The sequence below is a fragment of the Berghia stephanieae genome, chromosome 3 (genome assembly GCF_034508935.2).
Source record: "Berghia stephanieae isolate SIO BIC M18660-M18661 chromosome 3, UCSD_Bste_1.3, whole genome shotgun sequence".
In the NCBI taxonomy this organism is placed as follows: domain Eukaryota; kingdom Metazoa; phylum Mollusca; class Gastropoda; order Nudibranchia; family Aeolidiidae; genus Berghia; species Berghia stephanieae.
In genome coordinates this window covers 78,327,308-78,339,728 of record NC_088362.1, presented here as the reverse complement: position 1 = coordinate 78,339,728, position 12,421 = coordinate 78,327,308, and the positions used below count along the sequence as shown (strand labels likewise).

At 33.3% G+C, this 12,421-nt stretch overlaps 1 protein-coding gene across 1 annotated transcript in view; it reads left to right on the top strand.

The window, feature by feature from the left end:
* Positions 1-10,575, top strand: part of LOC144968518 (uncharacterized) — a 60,749-nt gene extending 50,174 nt beyond the window's left edge. Inside the window, exons 36-40 of the mRNA XM_078906971.1 lie at positions 909-1,093; positions 1,869-1,971; positions 6,221-6,362; positions 8,399-8,506; positions 8,987-10,575. Coding sequence (XP_078763097.1) covers positions 909-1,093; positions 1,869-1,971; positions 6,221-6,362; positions 8,399-8,506; positions 8,987-9,003 — 555 coding nt within the window. The 3' untranslated portion in view covers positions 9,004-10,575. The remainder of the gene's footprint in view (positions 1-908; positions 1,094-1,868; positions 1,972-6,220; positions 6,363-8,398; positions 8,507-8,986) is intronic.
* The last annotated feature ends 1,846 nt before the right edge of the window (positions 10,576-12,421 follow it).

The window sequence follows — 12,421 nt, the reverse complement described above, 5'->3', positions numbered from 1 at the left end:
AATATATAACAGCTTCAAAAAAGAAGTTGGCTGAAGAAGGGTTTTGAGCTCGAAATGTTCTGTGTTTGGTATTTTGTTCTTTTTTTGAAGCTGTTATGTTCATTTAGTTTATAACTTTTTAGAGTCCATACCAGCTTATTACTACATACCGTAATGTGAGCCATGATCATGCAAAAGTGTAAGAAACGAATTCAACATCCTTTTTTGAAACAATATTTGAAATAAAAAATCTGATACAAAGAGAGAAAAAATTATTTTAAACCCTGAAAAATAAAATACATTATCCCTTCCCTCTTTTTTTTTCCTAGTTTTAAACATTCATATGATGGCAGTATAATGTTCTTCTGATGGAGTCATCAACACATTCCCAGTTTGACCCAAATAATGTAAAGTTGTCTTATGTTGTCTTTCATATGGTTCTGAGTGTGACTGGCATTCTCAAAACGGTATTATATCAGAAAGAAACTGATGTACAAAAAAGAATGAATTTTAAGTTAAAATCAGAAAAATATGAAAACCAGGTTAATGCACTTTATGAAACTATATTTATTCTACTCTTAAACACTCTTAAGTTCTAGTCCTGCTCTGAGTGGCGCATAGTTGAGTCCTTGGAAAAGGCTCTTTACCCACTTTCTCTCACCATACTCAGGTTTAAAATGAGTATCTAACTGTTAACAACGTTGTTTCTGTTGGGGAAAAAAATGTAATATTGTCTCTCTCTACATGTTATATGTTGCTGTTGGGTAGGGACCCCTTGTGAAGCACTTTGAACACGTTTATTGGATATTGCGCTATATAAATGCTCAAATTTTTTTATCTCCCATAAAAAAATAACCTTTTTGATATTGTGGATCACAAATCTGTTGAAATGGGTTTTTATCTAAAATTTCACCATTTTTCTGTTTAAGGTCATGATCAACGCTGAATGGCTCATTCTGGAGGAGCCTGAAATGGAACGAGTCTTTTATAAGGACATGCACTGGCCTAGATGCTCTCCTGATGATTTCTATGATGAAGGCTTGGTTCTCTCCCTTTGCTATGTCATGGGCCTTATTTTACTGTCCTTTGTTCTTGGTATCTACACCTTCACATTGTAAGTCTGACATGTCTTTATGGATATAACTTTTTTAAGAAGACATATCATATTTTAATAGTTTCCCCTCCCCCTGTTTAAGCCTTTACAAAGTAAAAACAAAATTTCTATCAATATTAAAAATAATATTTGCAAGACAACCCAGGTGTCAATTTTTTTACAGAATCTGTCATATTTTTGCCCCATTGCGTCAATCTGGTATTATGCGGCTACATGGTCTTGTGGTATGACACTCGCTTTCAGACCAGAAAGTCCTGGGTTCAAGCCTCACTCGGCGCATTGTTGAGTCCTTGGAAAAGGTTCCTTATTCACTTTCTCTAACCGTTCTCGTGTGTAAAATGAGTACTGGCCATTAACAGCGTTGTCTCTATCCGAAAAAAAAGTGTACTCCTGTTGCTGTTGGTCAGGGACCCATTGTAAAGCGTTTTGAGCACATTGAGTGGATATTGCACTATATAAAAGATCCAAGTTTTTTTTTGTTTTGTTTTTTTTTCATCATGTAGGAATGAACGAGATGAATATTAAGTAGAATGTCAAAATGATCAAAGTTAAGAAATTTAAGCATTTTAAAGTTTACAAAGCAAAACTTACAAATTCATTTATTGAGGCTCAAATTCTATAAATTAAGCTTAAAATTCCATTTTAAGCATCAAGTTCATCCCGACTGGATACAATTTAGAGATTGGTGGTTACATTTATTAAAAACTCATTACGTCTACACTTTTATGGAGACTAGTATTATTTATTTTCATATTTTAATTTCGTTTTTCATCAGAAACGTGAACCATCGTGAGTCCAGGTGGATCTTTGGTATTATCATATTGAGTATTCCATGCTGGGTCATCTGGTGTGCTGTGGCCACGATAGGGGCTTATAAGGTAAAGTAATTAATAGGTCTATTTATTTTAATTATCTTGTTTCCACCAATATTATCCTAATTTTGTATCATGTTGTGGTATATATTGTGGCAGATTTGGAATTTATGGTTATGGATATGTGGTGATTGTTTTAGAAAATAATTGACACTTGATTAGCAGTTTTGTTTTAAGCTGTTTTGATTTTCTTGTCTGAGCATAAATATGAAAAGGAGTTTGTAACAAATTGTAACAGGCAACTGAGTTATCTATTCTTCTTCTTCTTCTTCTTCTTCTTCTTCTTCTTCTTCTTCTTCTTCTTCTTCTTCTTCTTCTTCTTCTTCTTCTTCTTCTTCTTCTTCTTCTTCTTCTTCTTCTTCTTCTTCTTCTTCTTCTTCTTCTTCTTCTTCTTCTTCTTCTTCTTCTTCTTCTTCTTCTTCTTCTTCTTCTTCTTCTTCTTCTTCTTCTTCTTCTTCTTCTTCTTCTTCTTCTTCTTCTCTTCTTCTTCTTCTTCTTCTTCTTCTTCTCTTCTTCTTCTTCTTCTTCTTCTTCTTCTTCTTCTTCTCTTCTTCTCTTCTTCTTCTTCTTCTTCTTCTTCTTCTTCTTCTTCTTCTTCTTCTTCTTCTTCTTCTTCTTCTTCTTCTTCTTCTTCTTCTTCTTCTTCTCTTCTTCTTCTTCTTCTTCTTCTTCTTCTTCTTCTTCTTCTTCTTCTTCTTCTTCTTCTTCTTCTTCTTCTTCTTCTTCTTCTTCTTCTTCTTCTTCTTCTTCTTCTTTTCTTCTTCTTCTTCTTCTTCTTCTTCTTCTCTTCTTCTTCTTCTTCTTCTTCTTCTTCTTCTTCTTCTTCTTCTTCTTCTTCTTCTTCTTCTTCTTCTTCTTCTTCTTCTTCTTCTTCTTCTTCTTCTTCTTCTTCTTCTTCTTCTTCTTCTTCTTCTTCTTCTTCTTCTTCTTCTTCTCTTCTTCTCTTCTTCTTCTTCTTTTCTTCTTCTTCTTCTTCTTCTTCTTCTTCTTCTTCTTCTTCTTCTTCTTCTTCTTCTTCTTCTTCTTCTTCTTCTTCTTCTTCTTCTTCTTCTTCTTCTTCTTCTTCTTCTTCTTCTTCTTCTTCTTCTTCTTCTTCTTCTCTTCTTCTTCTTCTTCTTCTTCTTCTTCTTCTTCTTCTTCTTCTTCTTCTTCTTCTTCTTCTTCTTCTTCTTCTTCTTCTTCTTCTTTCTCTCTTCTTCTTCTTCTTCTTCTTCTTCTTCTTCTCTTCTTCTTCTTCTTCTTCTTCTTCTTCTTCTTCTTCTTCTTCTTCTTCTTCTTCTTCTTCTTCTTTCTTCTTCTTCTTTCTTCTTCTTCTTCTTCTTCTTCTTCTTCTTCTTCTTCTTCTTCTTCTTCTTCTTCTTCTTCTTCTTCTTCTTCTTCTTCTTCTTCTTCTTCTTCTTCTTCTTCTTCTTCTTCTTTCTTCTTCTTCTTCTTCTTCTTCTTTCTTCTTCTTCTTCTTCTCTTCTTCTTCTTCTTCTTCTTCTTCTTCTTCTTCTTCTTCTTCTCTTCTTCTTCTTCTTCTTTCTTCTTCTTCTTCTTCTTCTTCTTCTTCTTCTTCTTCTTCTTCTTCTTCTTTCTTCTTCTTCTTCTTCTTCTTCTTCTTCTTCTTCTTCTTCTCTTCTTCTTTTCTTCTTCTTCTTCTTCTTCTTCTTCTTCTTCTTCTTCTTCTTCTTCTTCTTCTTCTTCTTCTTCTTCTTCTTCTTCTTCTTCTTCTCTTCTTCTTCTTCTTCTTCTTCTTCTTCTTCTTCTTCTTCTTCTTCTTCTTCTTCTTCTTCTTCTTCTTCTTCTTCTTCTTCTTCTTCTTCTTCTTCTTCTTCTTCTTCTTCTTCTTCTTCTTCTTCTTCTTCTCTTCTTCTTCTTCTTCTTCTTCTTCTTCTTCTTCTTCTTCTTCTTCTTCTTCTTCTTCTTCTTCTTCTTCTTCTTCTTCTTCTTCTTCTTCTTCTTCTTCTTCTTTCTTCTTCTTCTTCTTCTTCTTCTTCTTCTTCTTCTTCTTCTTCTTCTTCTTCTTCTTCTTCTTCTTCTTCTTCTTCTTCTTCTTTCTTCTTCTTCTTCTTCTTCTTCTTCTTCTTCTTCTTCTTCTCTTCTTCTTCTTCTTCTTCTTCTTCTTCTTCTTCTTCTTTTCTTCTTCTTCTTCTTCTTCTTCTTCTTCTTCTTCTTCTTCTTCTTCTTCTTCTTCTTCTTCTTCTTCTTCTTCTTCTTCTTCTTCTTCTTCTTCTTCTTCTTCTTCTTCTTCTTCTTCTTCTTCTTCTTCTTCTTCTTCTTCTTCTTCTTCTTCTTCTTCTTCTTCTTCTTCTTCTTCTTCTTCTTCTTCTTCTTCTTCTTCTTCTTCTTCTTCTTCTTCTTCTTCTTCTTCTCTTCTTCTTCTTCTTCTTTCTTCTTCTTCTTCTTCTTCTTCTCTTCTTCTTCTTCTTCTTCTTCTTCTTCTTCTTCTTCTTCTTCTTCTTCTTCTTCTTCTTCTTCTTCTTCTTCTTCTTCTTCTTCTTCTTCTTCTTCTTCTTCTTCTTCTTCTTCTCTTCTTCTTCTTCTTCTTCTTCTTCTTCTCTTCTTCTTCTTCTTCTTCTTCTTCTTCTTCTTCTTCTTCTCTTCTTCTTCTTCTTCTTCTTCTTCTTCTTCTTCTTCTTCTTTCTTCTTCTTCTTCTTCTTCTTCTTCTTCTTCTTCTTCTTCTTCTTCTTCTTCTTCTTCTTCTTCTTCTTCTTCTTCTTCTTCTTCTTCTTCTTCTTCTTCTTCTTCTTCTTCTTCTTCTTCTTCTTCTTCTTCTTCTTCTTCTTCTTCTTCTTCTTCTTCTTCTTCTTCTTCTTCTTCTTCTTCTTCTTCTTCTTCTTCTTCTTCTTCTTCTTCTTCTTCTTCTTCTTCTTCTTCTTTCTTCTTCTTCTTCTTCTTCTTCTTCTTCTTCTCTTCTTCTTCTTCTTCTTTCTCTTCTTCTTCTTCTTCTTCTTCTTCTTCTTTCTTCTTCTTCTTCTTCTTCTTCTTTCTTCTTCTTCTTCTTCTTCTTCTTCTTCTTCTTCTTCTTCTTCTTCTTCTTCTTCTTCTTCTTCTCTTCTTCTTCTTCTTCTTCTTCTTCTTCTTCTTCTTCTTCTTTCTTCTTCTTCTTCTTCTTCTTCTTCTTCTTCTTCTTTCTTCTTCTTCTTCTTCTTCTTCTTCTTCTTCTTCTTCTTTTCTTCTTCTTCTTCTTCTTCTTCTTTTCTCTTCTCTTCCTTCTTCTTCTTCTTCTTTCTTCTTCTTCTTCTTCTTCTTCTTCTTCTTCTTTCTTCTTCTTCTTCTTCTTCTCTTCTTCTTCTCTTCTTCTTCTTCTCTTCTTCTTCTTTCTTCTTCTTCTTCTTCTTCTTCTTCTTCTTCTTCTTCTTCTTCTTCTTCTTCTTCTTCTTCTTCTTCTTCTTCTTCTTCTTCTTCTTCTTCTTCTTCTTCTTCTTCTTCTTCTTTCTTCTTCTTCTTCTTCTTCTTTCTTATTCTTATTCTTATTCTTCTTCTTCTTATTATTATTATTATTATTATTATTATTATTATTATTATTTTTTTATATTGTGGTATGCTGAAACTAAACCTTATTTTAGTTATATATATCATGAAAAAGTGCTTGTTTGAATTCTTAATCTACGACAACAAAAATTATATACTTTATGAAAAGTTAGTATTTTTATAACATCGTTTATTAAATATTTTTTCTTGTTTTATTGAGTCACCAGATAAACGTTTAAATGCTGGCTTGATTTTAACGATCTAATATAATAAAAGAATAAGTGAAAATTCACCTCACAAACGGCAATGGACAATGTAGGGGTCTATTGTTTGATCTCTAGTTGTTAAAAGCTGATTTATTTATGCGGGTGGTTGGATGGGAGCATCACCCTTGAATCATATACCTATGATGTTCGCATGGGTGTAGGATCCGATAGTGATGTCGTTTCTTCTTCTCTTTACTAGCCTATCCTGCTTCTTTAGTTTGTGATTGTATTTTTGACAGGGGATATTTTTTTTTTGTAAATCTTCTGCCTGTTTGTTCTTGGTTATTTATAATTTAGCTTATGATATCTTTAGGTTATGATTTTGATTTACATTTGTACTATTTTTGTTAGATTGCTTGTTTTTTTGTTTCAGCGGTCTCTCATATAACCTCAATTGTGTTGGAAGAGACCTAAAGCAACAAACAAACAAACAAAAAGCTGATTTATTGTAATTAAAAAAAAAAAAAATTCCATATTGTCTTGGACTAAGCAAGCCTTATTATATATTTTTTCTCTCCTTCACTGGTTCTAGGTCCGGGATGCTGCAGTCGCCGTGGGTTTGTTGATCAATGCCTCTGTGATGCTTCTTTTGATGCCTGTACGCAAACTTTACCTCCTGAACAGATACAACAAAATGATCGAAGAGGAAGACAAACAAATGATTGATGGAAACAGTGAGTGGTTGAATTTTTACTTATAATTGAAAAATCTTATTAGCCATAAAAATGTTGAAATGCAGTGCTGCATGAGATATTGGCATAAATAAGCTTACTGATGACAGATATACTGTACTTTTTTGAATTATTGAGACTTGAATAAAGTCCTGCCATTTGACCACGTAGTAGGAAATTAGAGAAAGAAATAAATCGATGTTTTAGTTAAGATACCCTGTCAAATGTCTATATTGATGGCATAACTTAAGCTCATAATAAACATTGTTGATGTCGCAAACCGGAATGTTTTTGATTTAAGTCTACTGAAAGGAATGTGCAGCAAGCCTTGAAAAAACCCAAGATATTTATGAATAGGAAACGTTTTCAATGGAATTCAGACAAAGGATTTTCTGAACACATATTTCGTGTTATCATCTCTATGCCACTTTCTATGACATATACAAAACAATGAAACAGTTAAATGTTCCAAATTAATTTGGTGGTTGAATGAAGATGTTAGTAAACGGTTCTGCTCAGTCGAAGTCGGTTTGTTCTGAAAACATGGAAACACATTATAGTTTGCTTTATAATGCCATTTTGGACTGATTCTGTGTAAACTTTTAGTCAATGATTACATTTGATTTGTTAAAGGAAATATTGACGAATGTTTGTATCAGAAGTAGAGCTGTGACGGGACACCAGAACAATTCACTGTCCTCAAGATCCTTGTGGTAAAACAATTAATTGAATATTGAATTGGAACTCAGAACTGTATAGCTTTCAAACCAATTCACACCCAATAGCTAGTAAATAACCGGCCCAATATCTTGGTTTTAATTGGACGAAAGAGAAAACAATTCACAATCTGAGCAGCAAATTCCGTTTTACCGTGAGATTGGAGGGATAAGGGGTGAATGGAGGGGGTGGGAGAAGATGAAAGAGTGAAGGGTTGCCTGATGACTTAGTACATGGAAGTGTCACGGTTGCTTGATGTGCAGGTGTTTTAACCCCTTAACAGCAAAGCTGATTTTTTTTTGTTTTCAGATTATAGTTTCCTTTTATCTTTGTTATTGTTATTGGACTTCAATTATCTATAATCGCTTTGCCGTTACTTGTCTTTTGATGAAAACGGGAAGATCTGGTGTTGGGTCAAAGTAAGATCGAATTTCGCCTTTAAAGGGTTCTTTTGCTACCCCCACCCCCATTTCCCCCCTTTTTTTTCATCTCAGTATTGTTGAGTACTATTTACTTCTTTATGATTAACAAGTGAGGTAGGAGTGTCACAGGATGCTGGATGGTGCTTGCCTAGTGCAATTAACCTTTTGTCAGTGACATTAATTTTTTGTTTTCAAAAAATAGTTCCCCTTATATAATTTTAATGCAGAATAAACCGTTTCCACCACAAGAGCAGTAAGCATATCGCGACTTGGTATTCAATTAAACTATAATTGCATTGCCCTTATTTGTCTTTGATGAAAACGGTAAATTTTCTTTTAGGTCCAAGTAAGATTGAAATTCGCCTTTGAAAGGTTAAGTTTTTGGGGTTTTTTTTTTAACAAACGAAACTCATTGTTTCTTTCTTTTTTTTCTGACTGGCAAGCGATCAATGGCCTTACCCACAAGGCTTTCACACACAAAACGATGCATTTAGGTCACAAGACAATTCATCTAGGTCAAAAAATGATATATCTAGGTCACAAAATGATACATCTAGGTTTCTTTTGGGCCATGACAGCAAACCAATCCGAAGTTTGAAAGACTTTCACTTAAAATATCTTATAAACCAATTCCCGCTCCATCTCAGAAGTCATAGTACTTGGGCCAAAGTCACAACTCAACAATGTTTCTCTGCGTAGATAAAAACATTTCCATTACAATCTACTTTCCTTTGATTAAAACTTTATGGTGCAAAGTTTATAGTCCCATGTTCAGCAAAACGGTGATGGATATATTAACCACTCAATTCTTAACATGAGACTGGCTTTGACTTTTTAGTAATTGCATGATATTTACACATGCACTTTGGACTGAAGGCAATATTTGGTTTGTCATTCCAGGTGATTATGGATCGGTTTATGGCCGTCAATATGACAACCGACCACAGCTTCACCCTGGCTCAGTTAGGGGATCAAGCATTGGCTATGCAACCTCCCAGTCTCGGGGTGGTAAGTAAACTTGTCATGATGCTCTTTTTATATTTTTTCTCCTTTTATGTAGGGTCCTATTTGTACTCTAACGCCATTAAGGATCTTAACTTTCTAGGTTGTACAGCAGATAAAACAAGATAACGTGTGCTATTATGATTTTAAAGAATTTCATTCTCACCACTAAATTGATAAAAATCAGTTTTGATTTATTGGACATGTTGCTGGTGGAACTTGTTCTTGCGTTCACAATGTACTTGATTGTATTCTTATCGCTTAAAACACAATCAGTCAGGACTTTCTAATTAGATGAAATACAAGGTGGATCCACAATGGTGTAAACGAAATGTAGCTTTAATTTATTAATATTAATAATATGTGAACATTTAAAACATTTGATTTGTTTTAGAATTTGTTTTTGTTGTTGTTTTAATTTTTGCTTTTCTTTTTTATGTTATTATATGAAAGTTGCCAAGAAATTGTTTTGATTTTACTTTTCAGAAAATACACATTATTAAAAGCTCAAGCGAAGCCCGTCACCAAAAGACCGTTCATGAACACATGATGGGAACTTCATTGTCTTAGTTAAATTTTTTGTTTGTTGTTGTTATTATTTTTACAGTAACATAATTTGTTTTTGGCCAGAGTTTCAAGTATGGATATGAAGGGCTTAGTCCAAGATATGCCTAAGTATAATCGTATCATTTACACAAAGGTTAAAGATAATTGAATTCATTTTCAAATATCCTGCATGTTTTGATGTCCTCTTTGAGAAGGAAGCAAGCAATATCATAATGGATATACTGTCTCAATCTATGTCAAAGGGTTTCTTCAAATTACATTAAAACTTCACCCCGTTTTTTTATCCCAGGCATCTGTTGAATTAAGCTCTTCGTTTTGTCTTCCATTTTTTCCCCTATGTTAATTTGCAAGTTACTTAAATCATTTCTGTATTTCATTTATTGTAGTGTATAATTTTTATCAGCAAAGTGCTGCATCTTGAAAGCCTGATTCAGTATGAGTGTAAATAAATCTCTCTGTTCTTGCCATAATTGGGTTTGGTTTGAATGGTTGTTTGCTCAGTTTAAAGATGAATTCATATCAACAAGAGCTACTCAACAAGTGAAGCGTTATTTCTCTAAATGAACATATAGTATAATCAAATGATATCGTTAATTTTGTTTTCGAAGTCGCATATGTTTTTTCTATTATTTTTTTTAGATTTAAGAATATTACATCGGAAAGTATATTATCAATGAGATAATATGAATTATGTCTGTGAGATATTGTTGTCATTTAGAAGTCTTGGTGCTTAATAATACCTTTTATTTTTATTCAAAACATTCCAATATTTGCTGATTAATATTTCACACAACTTTCTGTCAACGTATTTATCTGTGATCTTATCATAGTCTATTTTAGATTTCTAAAGTTTTTTATTGGTTGAACGAGGTTGTTGAAAGGTCTTCGTATGAGACTATGGTTGGTGTCAATTAACTTTTCTGCTGCTTAGATTTCTTGAATATTGATTGAAATCACTAAAGTGGCTTTGATTTAACTAATATCTTTTATTTTTCGCCATTTAAAAAGCATTAGTTATCAAATAATTCCAACCAATATAGACTGTATATTATTATGAAGTATAAAGTTATGCCAGATTGAATGAATGGTGAAAAAGTGCATAAATGGTTCCATATTCAATGACTTTATGGTTAAATGTTTGTGAATATTTTTGTGAGACACGAATTTTATAAAAAAGCAGCAAGACTCCATTATTCAAGCTCCCGCTACTTAAAGATAAATTATTGTACTCATTATATAACTTCAAAAATAATCACGATGGTTATATCTCTTCGAATTTTGTTGTCAAGCAAGCCATTAACAAATACTGTTTACTGTTTTGTAATAGAGAAACCAAAACTATGTATTCCGGTACCTACATAAAACTTATTTCTATTAATTTTTTTTAAAAAATTGTATGTTTATTTATTCTTGTTACTATTTTAATGACGTTAATGAAGAAATGGATCTGAAAGTGTATGAGAGAAAAATATACGATATATAATTAAAATATATTTATCTTTTCTAAACCATGCTCTTGTATGCTTTTCTTTCTTTTAACATCCTTTACATGTCACAGAGTTAATGGACTTTGTTATGGTGGATGGTTGATGGGATCTGTTTTCTCCAGGCCCTCTCCTATTACTATTTAAATTTTCCACACGACCTGGTAGATGATTTTTATTTTGCCCCGCCCAATACTTTCATATTTCACCAAGCGGGAAGCAGTCCGATGTTTGCACGCCAGAAGATGATTTCTTTTTTTTTAGGTTGTCTTTTCTTATTTTATGTGTGAATCATCTCTGTATGGTAGAAACCATTTGATTGTTTCATCATCGTAGAGGATGGTGTTGAGTGAGGTGGCCATTGGGGGAAGCACACGGTTTTATTGGTGTTTGTGCAAGGGTTAACCTTCGTTCTTTCCATAACCACTATAAGGTAAGGCGGGAAACGCTGATAGTTTAGGCCGATTGGTTCTACAGAGTGTGGCGATTATATAATTTAATAAAAAAAGAAAAAGAAAGCAGTGGATATAATTTCCCCTAAGGCTGGGAACGGTGGTCGTTCCTGGGTTGACCACGGGATAATGGGTTTTACATCAGTCCATAACATTACTATTTCCTGTATATCAGTTTCCCTCTCCATGTATAACCACTACTGCTACTATAACTACTGCTACTACTACTGACACTTCTACTGCTACTAACTACTACTAACTACTACTACTACTACTACTATACTACTATTACTACTACTACTACTACTACTACTACTACTAACTATTACTACTATACTACTACTACTACTACAATACCAGACTGGCCAGTTGTACTGACATGATCTAAGATCTCTCCCAAATTGCTGGAATGGTTGAGTGCAGCGACTTCTATGATACTACTACTACTGCTTACACCACCATACTACTACTACTACTACTACTACTACTACTCTACTACTACTACTACTACTACTACTACTACTCACTACTACTTACTACTACTACTACTTACTACTACTACTACTACTACTACTACTACTACTACTACTACTACTACTACGAACTATACTCAGACGGCTCCATTACTACCATACTAATATACTACTACACTACAATCTCTAATGACTACACTATACTACACTCTATATTACTACTACTACTCTACTACCACACACCACTACTACTACTACTACTACTACTACTACTACTACTACTACTACTACTACACTACTACTACTACTCTACTACTACTACTACTACTACTACTGCTACTACACCCACCACTACTACTACTACTACTACTACTACTACTACTACTACTACTACTACTACTACTACTACTACTACTACTACTACTACTACTACTACTACTACACTACTACTACTACTACTACTACTACTACTACTACTACTACTACTACTACTACTACTACTACTACTACTATTATTATTATTATTATTATTGGCGCCAGTAAAGAGAAAGAAAATGGGATAGTCAAAAGTTCTAGAATTACCATCACAGCACCTAAGACAAAGAGAAAATGGTTCGAATAGGGATCAGATGTAGATTCCAAGAGTATGTCATCAATGTACTCTGAGATCACCTAAATGTCTCATTCAGACACCAGCACACGATCCCACAAAGAAGAATATATACAAATGTTTACCAGATAATATGTTCAAAACAAAAAATATAACTATCGTTATATTATATCAGGGAGACGATTTACAAAGAAAAAGTATCATCTCCCAAAACTAACACATTATATTTGACTATTTCCCTCTCAGCCAAGGACTCCAGTAAGGGCCAGGACAAAACCAAGTAATCCCATTCCAAGACAAAGAGAGTTAGCATCTCAGAAAACAGATATATGGGG